A 14,969-nucleotide genomic window follows, 5' to 3' on the forward strand; every position below is an offset into this window, starting at 1 on the left:
GCAGACAGCTGGGTTCTACTGCAGTGCCTCTGGTGCTTCAGTTGGCACCAGTGGTAGCTGAATTTTGCTCTTCTTTCACTTTTTCCAATACGTCATTTCTAGACTTTACATGTCTCGTTTGTCTTCAAAGTCGAGGTGAGTGAGGCGTGTGTTTGTTATCGCCACTGTTGCCTGTGGCAGCACTTTGTATACAGCAAAGACGTCTCCGTTCAGCAACAACCTTACTCTCCACACACCCGCAGTCGAAGAACCTCTGGACGTGCACGACTTTAATTTGAAAGTCTCGAAGCACTAACCAGTGTAAGCAGTGACAGATAACAGAGCTTTTCACTTCGCCCGAGTCGATACCGTAGGGGGGGGGGTCTTCACTCTCCCACTTCACAATTATCCGCTGTAGGCTCACACACAAAACTGAGTCTTTCACCAGAAGGCTGCCAGATATGCCTTTTCGCTTCAGTGAAGAGGAGGAACGCCCTCCACCTCTTCCTCCCTACCTACCTCCCCTCCCGCAGCAACTCAGTCAACCTCGGCCAGATGCTAGACCTGTGAACCAACAGAAAACTCAGCGACATGCTCGTAATAGATCACACTCTGTTCGACAGGAGCAGTACTCGGCTGACGCTACCTCAATGACCACACCTGTGGACCTGGCTGGGGCACGAACTCAACACTCAGCTCCCGGTAGGAGCCGCAACGCCATGGCTACACTCAACAACCTCATGGAGCAGGCACGTGTGTCGTCTCCCATCAAATCAGACCGCGGCTCTACATCAGGAAGCCGCCGTGGCTCAACGTCACGCTCAAAGCAGTCAGGCCGCAGTCAGCAGAGTGCCACGGCTGCTCAAGCCCAGCTTGAAGCCCTTGACCAGAAGACAGCTCGAGGTGAGATTGAGTCGCGGTCGGAAAGAAACTTCTTTAAGATGACCGGACAGATACCACCTACCCCGACTACTGGTGAGTCAATATATCCTATTCAAGAGGTGCAAACTAAAAGGCAAAAGGTGAATTGAATGAGGACGAGGTTTATGTCAGGACAGAAGATCTACGATCACAGTGTCGGACTACCAAAACAGAGACAGAAGGAGATCAAGACGAGGCAACCAAGAGTCCCAAAAAGAAACTTTTCCAAAACCTCCGCAACCCGTTCTCCAAGTCATCTAGCTCCACAGCCCCGCCGCCGATGCCGTCCAAAGCAGCCCAAGTGTTGGGCACAGCAGCACGACAGCCCCGTGTTGTCCGAGTCCGCCCAATCAAGCCGGCAGTGCCTATTCAACCAAGACCTGCAAAGCCCTCTCGCTCGGAAACCGTAAAGTCACTGCCTGCAAAGGTCACCAACCCTGATAGCTACGCTCATCGCCACCGCTATGGTCCATCACTACGCAGCCCCACGACCGGCCATGGGTCGCCTGATAGATATGGCTTCAAGATGCAATCATCTGATGCTGAGAACAATTCTCCAAGGTCTGCGCTTGGTGCGTCGCCAAACTCGATAATCCCACCGACACCACCTGCCAAGGACACTCCTCCAAACCAGAGGCCTGCAAGTCCGCTTCGTAGGATAGCTCCCGCTCAAGACCTTCGTCAAAGCTACGACAAAAAAGGTGAAAAAAGCGTGCAGTTGCACTTTCCAAACTTCGACTTGTCACCATCGCCATTCTTGGACGCCTTGCCTAAGAACAGTGCTTGTAGTCCAACAAAATTCCGGCCTTACGACGCAGAGGATTATACCAAGTTGATAGTGGGCGAGGCATTGACATGGCCTTACCCTGAGCGGACTGATTCACGGACTAAATCTGAAGGCAAGTGCAGTGCTCCGCTGCAAGGCACTAGTCAGGAGGCACCGCTCCTTCCTCGTACAAGCCACAGTAGTGAGAACCACCAGAGCAGCATTTGCAAGCAGAACAGTTGCAGCCCACTCAAGCCTCGCTTCTACTCTCCCAAAGACATTCCTGCCCACGGGTTCCTGGAGGGCGAGACACCATCCAAAAATGTGAGTCTACCATCATTACTGCAATTTGTATTCACCAAAGATGAAGCACCGTTCCCTCGCGGACTCGCACGTACCCTCACCTTCACCTTGACTGCCCCGCTTCTCATTGAATGAACACATTGTTTCATGGACAAACACTGACAATACCCCTCAGACCGACGCTAGCCGCTTCGTATACTCACTCCCTTCTGAGTTGAAATCACAACCGCACCTACGCAAGGTCTCCACCAGCGGCTCCATCAGAATGGTCTTCCAGGGTGACCCAAGGGATATTGATCCAAACTCACCAACTGCACAAGAACTTTACCAGAACCAACAGTGTGCTAGAGCGGAGGGCATGCAACCTGACACTGGAATCACGACGCGCGTCATGCAAGAGCTTCGCATCAGCGATCGTTGCGACCCTACGTCACATAACAATGACCATGGCGGTCATCTTCACCCAGATCAATCGTCTTCACGGCTCACTGACATGCTGGATACCGTCAGTCCTAGTGGAAGCGAGTCACATGGCGACTTCCGACCTCATTGTCTCAGTGCCGTTCCTAGCCCACTGCACAAAGCACCAGTGCTAGTCCCCACAGCACGGCCGTTGGCGCCGCCCAATGCTAACTTTGGGCCCTTTCCACCACATCGCTCGCCCAAGAGTATTGACGACCACTTCTTCATGACGAATGAGCATCTGGACGTGGTGGGCAAGACAACCTGGGATCTCCTCGAAATGTTTAGCAAGCAGCACAAGAACACGTCTAAGGAGAAGCACGATGAATTAGTTGCATTGACCAACAAGCGCTATGATGACTTCAAGTCCCAATTGAACAAGCTTGAAGAAAATGTCATTCGTATACACGAATACATGAGTCGCTTCGACAGTATCACAACTAACCACGACAACGTCTACGCTACCCTCGATCTGCTCAAGAACAACATCAATGAGGGCATTCCCGATACTCTCGCGGATCAAGGCAAGAAGATGGCGAGCATGGAATCAGAAATCAAGGAGCTGAAGCAGATGTTGCAGGCCATGCAAAAGTCGTCAGAGGAGAGGGCGGGTCAGCCCTGTATTGTCAGCGGACAGAACAGTACTCCGAACAAGAGTTACTCCCAGCCTCAAGGCTTTGCTGGAAATTATGGTCCTGTCTCTGACGTGGGCAATGTGGTCGATAACCGCGGCATGATGGCACCTCCGGATATTGCAAACGACGGTCGTGTTGGATACCAGGGTGGCCAATGGGCTGCGCGTGCCGGTTATCTTGGGCGCAATAGCAAAGAAGATCGCCCTTCATACCCAACGAACCCTTACCACTTTGCCAGTGGAGGTCATTTCAACGCGGGATACTCTGGCAGCAGCTACTCTCCTTTTGGTTACTCTCCTTCCTCATCTGACCAGCAGTACCCGTTTAACAACCACGGACAGGCGAAGTGAAGTCAATAAGGGGACTAAATGCCCGTCCTGATTGGTCATGACAGATGGAAGAAAAGAAACCAGAAGGCGCTCAGGCTTTCGAAGAAGGAAGATTGCATTATCGAGGTTGGGTTCGGGCGAGATGTAAGGTTCCGAGCTAGTCTTTTGTATTATAGTTAATGAAGCAAAGGATCCCCTGGATGACATGAGGTATGTACTTAAAGGGCATTAGGGGGGAGCCAAGCAAGTAGGTTGACGAATAGAAGAAATAGCAGTGGCAACGAGGTTCTGTGCCATGGCGCGACAGGCGACGTCTATGCATGGTGAGAAAAGGGAGAGGGTGCGGCTCTCGTGACTATGGTGACAAGGGAGACATGAGCCGCGCACACACACACACACACACACACACACACACACACACACACAGTCAGTCAGCCAGCCAGCCATTGCGTGCCGATCGGCGGTACAATGGGCGAGATTATTGCCTGTTCGAAGGTTATCAAGATTGCCGGCCGGTTGTGCCCTAGTGTGGCAGCCTCTGCAATGGGATGGGCAGGGCTGGATGCAAGCCATGGGGGCCGACACTGGGAGGGAATGCGCTAGGGATGCCACACGAGGCGCACGTCCATGTTTAGCATTACCCGCAGACCGTAGACCGACGACTAATGGACGAGCCACTCCTTTGTGTCCCGCCGCCGCCGCAATACAACACCATGGAGGGCCCAGCGTCAGCCTCTCCTGGCCCCGCGCCTTCGCCTTCTTGCGCCGACCAAAGGGCCGCTGCTGCTGCTGCTGCTGTTGCTGCTGACACGCCCAACCAGGAGCACAGCACCCTTGCAACGCCCACCACTGCCTCGCTGCTCTCTGCCGCACACCCCAATGCTGCCTCGACCCTCACGCCCTCGGACCTCTCGTTTGAACCCGGCACCACGGATCCCTCGCTGCCCAGATACCACGTTCGCGCTCCCTCAACAGCGCTCAAACTAGACACGGACCTTGCCATCTCAAAGTCAACTTCATCGCGGGCGGCTTCGCTCGATCCCGCCAATCTGGACGCCAACGGGAGCGACGCGCTGCGTCAGTCGGCCACGGCGCCGATTGCCATCCAGGACGGCTACCTAAGGACGGCCTGGTCGACTGCGAGCTTGGGCTCACTGTCGCCTGGCTCAGCAATATCCTCGCCCGCACTCAACGCGCTGGGCGACATCACCCCGCTCCCCTCCCCACTGGTGATGGGCGACTCGCCTGGCCCATGGCAGAGAGCCGAACACCGACCTCGTTCCCGGGGCTTCTCGGGCGCTTCTCGCGATGACTCGGTAGTCATGTTTGCCAAGGGCACGCTGTCGCCCTCGCCCTCGCTCAAGAAGAAGGGTTACTCGGGCCTCAAGGCCGCCGCCATTGAGGCCGCCGCTGCAAACTCTCACCAAAAGAACGAGGCCGCACGCGAACGCAACAGGAGCGTGAGCGAGTACACGCCCGACTCAATGCACAACGCCCGCCCTCGTCATGTCACAATCGGCAACACCGCAGTAGAACCAGACGGCGCCGCCGCCCAACACCGTATGAACCGTGAGACATATCTGGCCACACAACGGGGTTTGGTCCCCGCAAAAGTCCCAGCCGGGCTTCCTACTCCCCCCGCAAGCAACGCCAGCAACCGCAGTGTTACCGACACCGAGGAAGAAGACGTTACCGACGAGGATAAGAAGCAGTACTTGGTTGTGCGAAGCGGCCCCCAAAGAACAAAGAAATTATGGCGTCCTGTCCGCCAACTAGGCCAAGGTACATTTAGCAAGGTCTATTTAGCCACTTGCGAAAAGACAGCAGCCAAGGACCCTCTCGACGAAAGCGTTCTAGACCCACGGAAGCTGGCCGCCATCAAGGTCGTCGAGCATGGTCCGGCTGGTGGTGCCGACGAGGAACGCGTAGAACTGAGCCTCAAGAGAGAAGTTGAGATGCTTCGATCCGTTTCACACCCGTCGCTTGTCCATCTGCAAGCTTTCGATCACGATGACGCCCAAGCCCTGATTGTCCTCTCATACTGTCCCGGTGGTGATCTCTTTGATGTAGCCAGTGACCATCGCGACAAGCTGACCCTCGGCGTTGTCCAACGCATATTTGCTGAAATGGTCAGCGCCGTGCGTTATCTGCATTGCCAACTCATTGTGCACCGCGATATCAAACTAGAAAGTACTGCTTCCACTCTCTCTCTCACTTTCTCTCACTCTCACTCTCACGTTCTGCTCGTCTGCCTTTGAAATGGTACGTTCCTATTGGTGCTGTCTGATACTAATGCCGTCCAGATATCCTGCTCAACATTCCTGTGTCTGCCGTGCCTCTTCTCAAGAACCCCCAGGCCCATCCGCATGCCATAGCAACACTCACAGATCTCGGTCTCTCTCGACGCATTCCTGCGCCACCTGAATCTCCTCTCCTAACCACTCGATGCGGAAGTGAAGATTATGCAGCCCCAGAGATTTTGCTCGGCCAGCCCTACGACGGCCGCTCCACTGATGCCTGGGCGCTTGGCGTCGTCTTGTATGCTTTGATGGAGGGCCGCCTGCCGTTTGACCCCCCGCCAGGCAAAGCCGCCTCGCGTAGCAGAGCCGCCCACCGCATTGCCCGATGCGACTGGTCGTGGGTCAAGTTTGGCGACGAGGACGGCGAGTGGGACGCCGACAAAGGCAAGGAGTGGGCCGGCGCACGCGAATGCGTCGAGGGTCTCCTCAAAAAGGTCTCACGTGGCCGTAAGAGTCTGGAGGATATCGAGAAGACGGAGTGGGTGCAGCAGGGCATGAGGGTCGAGGGTGACTTGAAGACACGGCCCGAAGATGAGGTTACAGAAGAAATTTCTACCGAGATACCTGAGAGGTGATCGTTATGAAAGCTTTTTTTAGTATTTTTTTTCCTTTCTCTATTTTTTTTTTCTTGCTGAACCAAAAACTCGCTCTGGGCTTTATAGGTGAAATCTTTTTGAAGGGGGGGGGAGGGGGAAAGGCCCATTTCCACAGAGATGCGTGTGGTGGTGGAGGATGTTTTGGCTGAAATGACGGGGAGAGTCATAGACTGTGTGTGTGCACTTTGTGAGTGTTTACCAGAGAGGGGAGGGGAGTATTTGGTAAATCAGGAACTGCTGCACACAAACTGTGCTCCCATGGCTGTTTTTCCCCCATCACACTTTCCCTCCCTCCCCCACACATACTCTCAGCCCTTTATTTCTTCTTTCTCCTTTCTTTTTTTCTGCGCGACAACCCTATCTTTCTCACGTTCGCTTCATTCTTTTTTTACTCCTCTTTCGTCGATATCCCCATACCATTCTTCTTCTTGTTTTTTTTTTCTTCTCTTCTTTTCTTCTATCAACGTTTCGCTTACGCTTTTATCTTTTTTTTTCTCTCTCCTCCATAGCCGGGGGTCTTTGTTTTTTCTTTTCCTACAAACCGGCTTTGTCAAACATCTATTATCTTCCAATCGAATTTCTTTTTCAAAGAACCCTTTCTTATCTTTTCATGTTGATTCGCCGACTAAGGGGCGTGTGTGTGTTGTGATTATTGTCATTATTATTATTAGAACATATAAAAAAGAGAGAAACGATAAGGCTGAAAATTTTGTTAAAAAAAAAGGAACAAAACTTGACTGCATCGAGTTTGTGTGTGTTTGACGATTCTAGGGGACTTGGGGGGGTTTTTTTGAAAATCTTTTTGTGATTCGCTGCTTTACTTACTCGAGTTTTTCTTCTTTTGTGTAAGGGGGGTTCAGAGGGTGAGGGGGTGCTGCTAGGGAATTAGCTTTGGATAGGATTAGAAAAATCAATATTTGCGAGGGTTTTCTTCGCTGACAGAATGGGTGTGGTGACTTTTGTGGGTGGGTGTGATGTAGGGGTGTGATTACCATGATGTCTTGATGGGTGTGTGGGTTGTTTTCACTTGTTTTTTTGTGCCTGACGTTCTGTGTAGACTGCCTTGATGAATGAATGTCTGACGAATGAAGAATTTTCATGTTGATTTTTGAGAGTAGTCTCCAAGTGTAGACTTGTATGGTTTCATCACAGACAATTGTCCTTGATTTGTCTATGTCATGAGGCCCACCACAGACTAAAGTTTGAGAAATGGTATTGTTCTATGCTTGAACAGTTACCTCCAGCTAGGCCATATCACCCAACACCACCCCTATTCAATTGCACCCTCTTTCTCTCGCAAATCTCGTCCATGCTACGACTTGGGAAAGTGCTTGCTATTAAACTCATCCACAATCTCTCTCGCCGCCTTAACAATCTCCACCGCACCAGGCGAATCTGAATGGCAGCAAAGCGAAACCTCGTAATCGCCCACAGGCAATTGCACCTCCTCACCCGTCACCGCCGTCACAGTCGCATTCTCCACCTGACTCCTTACATGCCTCCTCGTCTCATCCGGATGCCATGGTCTATCGCCACCAGTCAGCAAGTTTACTGACGTATTAAGATAACCACCCGACCCATCCTAACCTGAAAACCCGGGGAAGGGGAAGGAGAAGGGAAAAAAAGAGGGGAAACATACTTCTTCTTCCGATCAATAACCAACGTCATATCCTTGTTATACTTGACATCCCCATACAACTCGGCCACAAACCCCAACCCCATCTCCCTTGCCACCCGCTCGTGCGCCGTGCCTGCCAGCCCAAACACCGTGGTTCCCTTGGGAACCCCTGCGTACACGGCCCGGCACACCGTCTCGTCGCGATACATCATGCCGTAGAGCACGCCGTGCGGCTTCACATGGTTCAGCGGCATACCTTCAGCGTCCAGAAAGGCTTGTAAAGCCCCGACTTGGTACCGCGTTAGCGCGGTAAGTTCTTCGGGCGTCATGGAGATTTCGCGGCGCCCGAAGCCTTGGATGTCGGGGAGGCCTGGGTGCGCGCCTACGGCGATGTTGTGGGATTTGCAGAGGAGGATTGTGCGGTGCATTATTAGGGGGTCACTTGTGTTGCAGTTGTGTTAATTGGATGTAGAGTCTAAATTTTCCGAGGTGGTTGTTGATGGCTTTGTGGAGATAGAGATTGGGAGATGAAGGGTGGGATCTTAGAAAAGGGACTCACCCGGCGTGAAAGCCGCATGCTACGTTTGCATGGTCAATTAGTGGGATCAATTCCTCATCTGGTCCGCATTTGAAATTTCCGTATCCTTCGCCTAGATCGACGTTGAGTTTAACGGGGTGCTTGATCGCTGGCATTGTTGCGTGATACTTAGCCTAGTTTCTTGGGTAAAAAAAAGGTTCGAGGTATGTACAACAAAACGTATGATAGGTAGTACACACAGTCAAGTAAAGTAATATAAATTAAACATTCTCGATAACTATCTTAACACTATCACCCTACAAGTGTCTCCACTCTTACTCCACTCACCCGTCACACCCGCAGCGTCATTGTCTCCAAACTTTGTTATCGACCCCGCTTCTCTGTTGTACGTGCCCCGCTGACGTAGGCATCCCGTGTCTCCTCGACAATACCCAATGCAGCCATGTGCGGCGTGTACCGCGCGCCAACTGCAAAAGGGGTTGTCTCCAACTACGGGAGGGGGTTGAGGGTCTCCCGCAGACACGGAGGTAGGCGGAAGGGGAAGGCGGGGTTTCTTGGAGATAGGTACGGTGCAGATGGTGAATGGGGCTCCAACAATGCGATGTCGATAAAATGGTCCCCATCCTCGCGAAGGATAACATGATGCAACATTTGTAAAGTTTTGAGTAATTATTTAATGGTTTTTGTATAAGATGGAGAAACTGAAGACGTTGCTTATTGCGAATCGTGGTGAGATCGTGGTATGTATCATGGAGAGTAACAGCATTTACAACCGGCGCAAGGATTCTGGGTTTTATTGATAAAAAGATAAACTGACTTGACGTGATTTTGTGATATAGGTCCGCATCTGTAAGACTGCGAAGAAGCTCAATATCAAGACTATCGCCATCTACTCCGAGGCCGACGCTGCGTCACAGCATGTGCGGGATGCAGATGAAGCAGTACTACTTCCAGGCAGCAATGCAACAGCGTATACAGACGCAGATGCAGTGTTGAAAATAGCAAAAGACAAGGGTGCAGATGCCATCATCCCAGGCTACGGATTTCTATCAGAAAATGCGGATTTCGCGCGACTTGTTGGCGAGGCGGGGATTGCGTGGGTGGGACCATCGCCTGAGGCGATTGAAGCGTTTGGCGTCAAGCATACTGCGAGGGAACTTGCAGAGGCGGCGAACGTACCCATTGTACCTGGCACGAAGGGGCTGGTTGAAAATGAAGAAGAGGCTGCGAAGGAAGCTGAGCGTATTGGGTTTCCCGTTATGCTCAAGGCAACGGGGGGAGGTGGCGGTATGGGACTTATCACGTGCAACAAGGTCGAGGAGGTGCGGGATGGATTTCGCATGGTTCAATCAAGAGGAAAAACGCTGTTTAAGAATCCTGGTGTCTTTATCGAGGCCTTTTACCCGGCCAGCCATCATATCGAAGTCCAGGTCTTTGGCAACGGTCAGGGTCAAGCGATACATTTTGGGGAGCGAGAATGCTCCATCCAGCGCCGTCACCAAAAGGTTATTGAAGAGTGTCCGAGTCCTTTTGTCGAGAGACAGCCCGAGTTGCGCAAGAAGCTGGGTGATGCTGCTGTGCGGCTTGCGGAGTCTATCAAGTATGGGTCTGCGGGCACGATTGAGTATTTGGTTGATGACAAGTCTGGTGACTTTTTCTTCCTGGAAATGAACACGAGATTGCAGGTCGAACATGGCATTACGGAGCTATGCTACAACGTTGACTTGGTCGAGCTCATGCTTAAGCAGGCGGATGCACAGCTTGCTGGGAGACATGGGTTGGATGGCAAGACATTGAAAGATATGCAGCCTGTGGGCCCTTCTGGAACGGCTATTGAGGCGAGAATATATGCTGAGAATCCGCTTAGAGATTATGCTCCTTCGCCTGGCTTGCTGCAGAAGGTTCAGTGGAAGGATGTCCCTGGTGGGCGCATTGATACGTGGGTGTTTACAGGCGTGAGGATTACGCCGAATTATGGTATGTTCGCATATGTGATACCACGCGTTCTAGATTCAGACTGAATCATAAACTGACGATTCACAGACCCCCTCATAGCCAAGGCAATGGTTCATTCTTCCTCCCGGGACGACGCAATAGCTTCGATGAAAGATCTCCTGACGCAATCCCTTATAAGCGGACCACCAACCAACCTCGAATTCCTAGCCTGTATCCTGGAAGATGCCCGGTTCAAAAACGGCAACACAATGACTAGTTTCCTTAAGGAATTCACCTACACACCTCATGCCATTGACGTGATATCAGCGGGTGCATACACTCTTATCCAAGACCTTCCGGCGAGACCAACAGTCGGCAAAGGCGTACCTCATTCCGGACCAATGGATCCAATAGCCTTCCAAATCGCAAACATGCTCGTAGGAAATCCTCGGACAAAAGAAGCCCTAGAACTCACTTTGACGGGACCCGAGCTGCGATTCGTAGGTCCGGCCATTGTAGCTCTGTGTGGTGCACCAATGGAAGCGACCCTGGACGACAACGAATTTCCCATGTGGACAAGCGTGAAGATTGAGGTTGGACAGAAACTCAAGATTGGAAAGACAACTGGCGGTGGATGCCGCTCTTATCTAGCAATCTACGGCGGGTTTCCGTCAGTGGCAGATTACTTCGGCTCGAAATCTACGTCGCCGCTTGTTGCTATCGGGGGATATCAGGGACGCGCACTTGCACCGGGTGACTTACTGCAAATAGCAGACAAAATCCCAGAGGCATTTAGAAGTATATCACTTCCTGAGCATCTCCGGCCAGTGTACAAGTCGAAATGGGAGATTAGGGCCATGGTTGGTCCACATGACGAAGGCTATTTCGATCCGAAATTCATTGAGCAAATCTACAGTACCGAGTGGAAGGTTTCCCACAACGCTTCTCGAAGCGGTATTCGTCTGGTAGGCCCAGTGCCAAAATGGGCGCGTAAAGATGGTGGCCAGGGTGGTGCCCATCCGAGTAATTTGATTGAATACGGATATCCGCTCGGTACTTTGAACTGGACAGGAGACGACCCATGTATTTTCCCGGTCGATTGTCCAAACTTTGGTGGCTTCACGAGTAGCACGACAATCATCAGAGCAGACTGGTGGAAATTGGGACAGCTCAAGGCAGGAAATACTATTCGGTATGTTCGAGTTGGGCTTGAAGATGCGTTGAAGAAGCGAAAGTGGAACGATGACTTCCTGGCTTCTGTTGAAAACGCTATCAAGAACGGAGGCACGTTCCAGGGCATCGATAAGCTTCAAGGCGCGCATTGCGACTTCCATATGGGTGACATTGGAAAAGCTGTGATATGGGAAAAGCCAGAGGACGCCAGCACTCCTCAAGTCAGATATCGTCAAGGAGGAGATGACCACATTTTGGTCGAGTACGGAAACGAGAATTTTGATCTCAACCACCGATGTCGTGTCACAGCTTTGGAAAACGCCATCCGGTCTGAGTCGACTCCAGAGAGCATCAGATCCAATCTCTTCAACACAGTCGGATGCTGCACTTCCCTTCTTCTTTTCTACGACGGCTCCAAAATCCCTCGAGCAGATCTAATCGCCCACCTCCAATCCATCGAGTCCCAACTCGGCGACCTTCGAAGCACAAAAGTCCCCACTCGCGTTTTCAAACTCCCCATCTCATTCGAATCCAAACTCCAAGACGAAGCAACACAGCGCTACATGACCAACCAACGCCCACACGCCCCTTACCTCCCCGATAACCTCGCCTTTGTAGCAAAAAACAACGCTCTAACCCCCCAGCAACTCAAGCAGCTCTACCTCACAGGCCAATTCATGGCCGTCGTCGTCGGCTTCTTTTGCGGCAACACCGTTTCCCTACCCGTCGACCCCCGCCACCGCATCTCCGCACCCAAGATGAACCCCAGCCGCGTCTTCACCCCCGAAGGCACCGTCGGCTGGGCCGGAAGCTGCATGTCCATCTACCCCGTCGACTCACCCGGCGGCTACCAAATGACTGGACGCACAGTCCCCTGCTGGGACTACTACTCCTACAAGCCCGGGTTCGACGGCAAGCCCTGGATCTTCCGCGACTTTGACATTCTCACTTTCTACCAAGTTAGCGAGCAGGAGCTGGATGAGCTACTAGGACGGTTTCGCGCGGGAAAGTACGAGTGGGAGTATGAAGAGGTCAGATTTGATATGGCGGGGCATAATAAGGTGTTGGAGACGACGAGGGAGGAGGTTAGGGTGATTAGGGAGAGGCAGGCGGAGGCGCAGGAGGAGATGAACAAGGCGGAGCAGGAGAGTTTGGAGAGGTGGAGAAGGGAAAAGGCAGAAAGTGGGGTTGATGAGGGGACGGTGGAGAAGCTGCTGGATAACCCCGATATTGTGGGTGTGGAGGCGCCGGTTGATGCTAATGTGTGGAAGGTGGAGGTTAAGGAGGGGGACTTGGTTGGGGAGGCGACGGTGGTAAGTTATAGTCCATTCTTCTGTCTTGTTTGGATATGTGAACGCTGTGCTAATGAGAACACTAGATTGTCATTCTCGAAGCGATGAAATTGGAAATCGCAGTTAAGACACCCGAGTCTGTGGCTAAAGCGGGGAAGATCAAGGTCGAAAAGGTACTCGTGAAGCCGGGTGATACAGTAAGTGCGGGCGGGCATTTGGCGTTGTTGAGAAAGGAGTGAGACATGTACATGCAGTTTATCGAGCTCTTTATTTCTTATTGTGATTGGCAGGTGATCATACTTAGTTTCCTACACTCCCCCACTCACTCTCAGGATAAACCCTCTTAACCTTGTACCATCCCACCTCCGCCTTCTGCACACTCCCCATTACCTTCTTTGCCCACTCCGTACCCACGCTCTCCTCAATCTGCTTCCATGGCAGCGCCTCACCCCCAAATTCATGCAGCGCGTAGTACTTTGGCACGATCTGCATGTCATCCGAGGGCTGAAGCTGTTTGATCGTGTACGCGGTCTTGACCTCGTAGCGCCGCGAACGGATGAAGCCTGGCATGCGGGAGAGCAGGGGGATATGCTCTTCGCGGTACCATTTGTCGAAGTCGGTGGTGGAAGCAATGTCAGAAGGCGGCTCAAGAGCGCCTGAAATGATGAATTTCGCGGGGCCTAAACATACACTTAGAATTGTGGTTCTTTCTTCTTGTGTTTCCACAAATGCTGCTATTTTTCTGTTTTTTTTTCTCGCGTGAGATCAGGTAAGATTGAGAAAAGACGTACCATTCTCCTTGGCCTTCTCTCCCTCAAAACGCTGCACTTCCTCATAGAATCGAATAGCAAACTGGGTGTTCATGTAGATAGTGTCAATCTCCGCTTGGGTCGGCGGATTGCGTTGAGACATGTTCTTGAAGCCGTCCGATTCGCGAAAGCCAACCATATCTGGGAGTTCGTATACGACCTATGATTACTTAACACCAAATCCCTAAAGATTAAAAGGATTTTCATGTCATGTTTTGTATGAGGAACATTTCGCATGGCTGCTTGTCATATTTTCGTGTGTAACACAGTAAACGGAATCACCAAAAGGTCAATTCGGAAAAGAATGAAATGAACTCACCAACCAAGGCATATCCCCACTATACGTCCTCTCTTCACCTCCATCCTTTACCGGCCGCTCCACAGCTTGGTACTTGACTGCAGCCACAGCACCAGGTAATACGAGGACATCTTTGATATGTTTCTAGACAGCACGCCCCAGCGTTAGCTTCTCAACTCCAGTCTGTTTACCCATCCTTTCCTTCACCCAATCCAAACTCGCAACAATCAGAGAAAAGAAAAACCCCGAGAAAGTGTGTGTGTAGGAAGAACAAAAAAGAAATCATACATTCTCATACCAGTCCGAATACTTATCCACCGAAAGCCTCTCCGGATGCGTGATCCGTGACGACGCCCACATGATACCCGGAGGACCCATAGTTCCCTAAATCTTCCCCTTTCTCTTTATTTAATCTCTTCCGCGTGGACACAAAAAATCGAGGTATATACCTATCACAATACCGAGTAATATGGGAAAGCTTTGACACAGCAACAAACTCCAGACACGGTGGACTTTGAGGGAAAACGGCAATTACCCCGCATACTAGCGTGGCAAAAGCCACGTCCGCTGTCTGAAACCTAGGGCGGGTTTTTTTTTGTCTAACTCAGAAGAATGTCAAGTGGACGGGGGAGGGGGCTGGGATTCGCGGGCGACATGGGGGGTGGGTGGGCGTGTGTAGAGACAAAACGGGTTGGTGAGTTGACCAGCTTTGTGGAAACACGTAGCTGAAGGGCACTACACTACTATTGCGGTAATTGCGGCTTTCACACTTTGTTTCCCTCCCTCAAAAAGAACACTCCAATGTAGTGATGATTTCCCTCGAAAACTAGAAACACTCAACGATTTGATTTGAAGCAAGTAAAAAACCAGACCATCGAATTTGCTTGTAAAATACTTCTACTCGTTTTGTGAACCCTTCCACCCCTCCCCCCCCTCCCGCCAAGACACAACCCCCTTCTTGCTTCCCCCCGCTTTGTGATGTTTTAAACCCGAAATAAAAATCAGTTGGGTATCG

At 51.6% G+C, this 14,969-nt stretch overlaps 5 protein-coding genes across 5 annotated transcripts; 3 read left to right on the forward strand and 2 right to left on the reverse strand.

Moving 5' to 3' along the window:
• Positions 1–719: 719 nt before the first annotated feature.
• PSV08DRAFT_224397 (uncharacterized protein) lies at positions 720–3,416 on the forward strand (the record flags this gene model as incomplete). The annotated part of the gene is made up of 4 exons (XM_066092190.1): positions 720–954; positions 1,002–1,641; positions 1,831–1,990; positions 2,145–3,416. 4 exons carry the CDS (start codon positions 720–722, stop codon positions 3,414–3,416), a joined length of 2,307 nt encoding a protein of 768 aa, XP_065948996.1.
• Positions 3,417–4,108: 692 nt separating this feature from the next.
• PSV08DRAFT_402329 (kinase-like domain-containing protein) lies at positions 4,109–6,294 on the forward strand (the record flags this gene model as incomplete). Its single annotated transcript, XM_014223089.2, has 2 exons — positions 4,109–5,585; positions 5,699–6,294. 2 exons carry the CDS (start codon positions 4,109–4,111, stop codon positions 6,268–6,270), a joined length of 2,049 nt encoding a protein of 682 aa, XP_014078564.1. The 3' UTR covers positions 6,271–6,294.
• Positions 6,295–7,555: 1,261 nt separating this feature from the next.
• Positions 7,556–8,602, reverse strand: PSV08DRAFT_224403 (uncharacterized protein; the record flags this gene model as incomplete). Its single annotated transcript, XM_014223090.1, has 3 exons — positions 7,556–7,817; positions 7,931–8,350; positions 8,469–8,602. 3 exons carry the CDS (start codon positions 8,600–8,602, stop codon positions 7,604–7,606), a joined length of 768 nt encoding a protein of 255 aa, XP_014078565.1. The 3' UTR covers positions 7,556–7,603.
• A 537-nt stretch (positions 8,603–9,139) lies between these two features.
• On the forward strand, positions 9,140–13,099 carry PSV08DRAFT_391460 (allophanate hydrolase subunit 2-domain-containing protein; the record flags this gene model as incomplete). The annotated part of the gene is made up of 4 exons (XM_014223091.2): positions 9,140–9,187; positions 9,287–10,424; positions 10,491–12,868; positions 12,934–13,099. The coding sequence occupies 4 exons, from the start codon at positions 9,140–9,142 to the stop codon at positions 13,084–13,086; spliced, it is 3,717 nt and encodes a 1,238-aa protein (XP_014078566.1). The 3' UTR covers positions 13,087–13,099.
• Positions 13,075–14,436, reverse strand: PSV08DRAFT_362743 (uncharacterized protein). The gene is made up of 4 exons (XM_066093035.1): positions 14,243–14,436; positions 13,976–14,098; positions 13,639–13,816; positions 13,075–13,527 (listed from the first exon to the last, which is right to left on the reverse strand). Exons 1-4 carry the CDS (start codon positions 14,330–14,332, stop codon positions 13,148–13,150), a joined length of 771 nt encoding a protein of 256 aa, XP_065948997.1. The 5' UTR covers positions 14,333–14,436; the 3' UTR covers positions 13,075–13,147.
• Positions 14,437–14,969: the final 533 nt, after the last annotated feature.

The sequence above is a fragment of the Bipolaris maydis genome (assembly GCF_028858645.1).
Source record: "Bipolaris maydis strain C4 unplaced genomic scaffold PSV08scaffold_8, whole genome shotgun sequence".
Classification (NCBI taxonomy): Eukaryota; Fungi; Ascomycota; class Dothideomycetes; order Pleosporales; family Pleosporaceae; genus Bipolaris; species Bipolaris maydis.

What these genes read in the sequence shown, in the direction of transcription:
- PSV08DRAFT_362743 (XM_066093035.1), bottom strand. Translation starts at nt 14,332, where the DNA reads ATGGGTCCTCCGGGTATCATGTGGGCGTCGTCACGGATCACGCATCCG. An exon ending in ATTCGGACTGGTATGAGAAT is followed by an intron (nt 14,099 to 14,242) that starts GTATGATTTCTT and finishes CGTGCTGTCTAG; the next exon opens with AAACATATCAAAGATGTCCT. An exon ending in GTGGGGATATGCCTTGGTTG is followed by an intron (nt 13,817 to 13,975) that starts GTGAGTTCATTT and finishes AAGTAATCATAG; the next exon opens with GTCGTATACGAACTCCCAGA.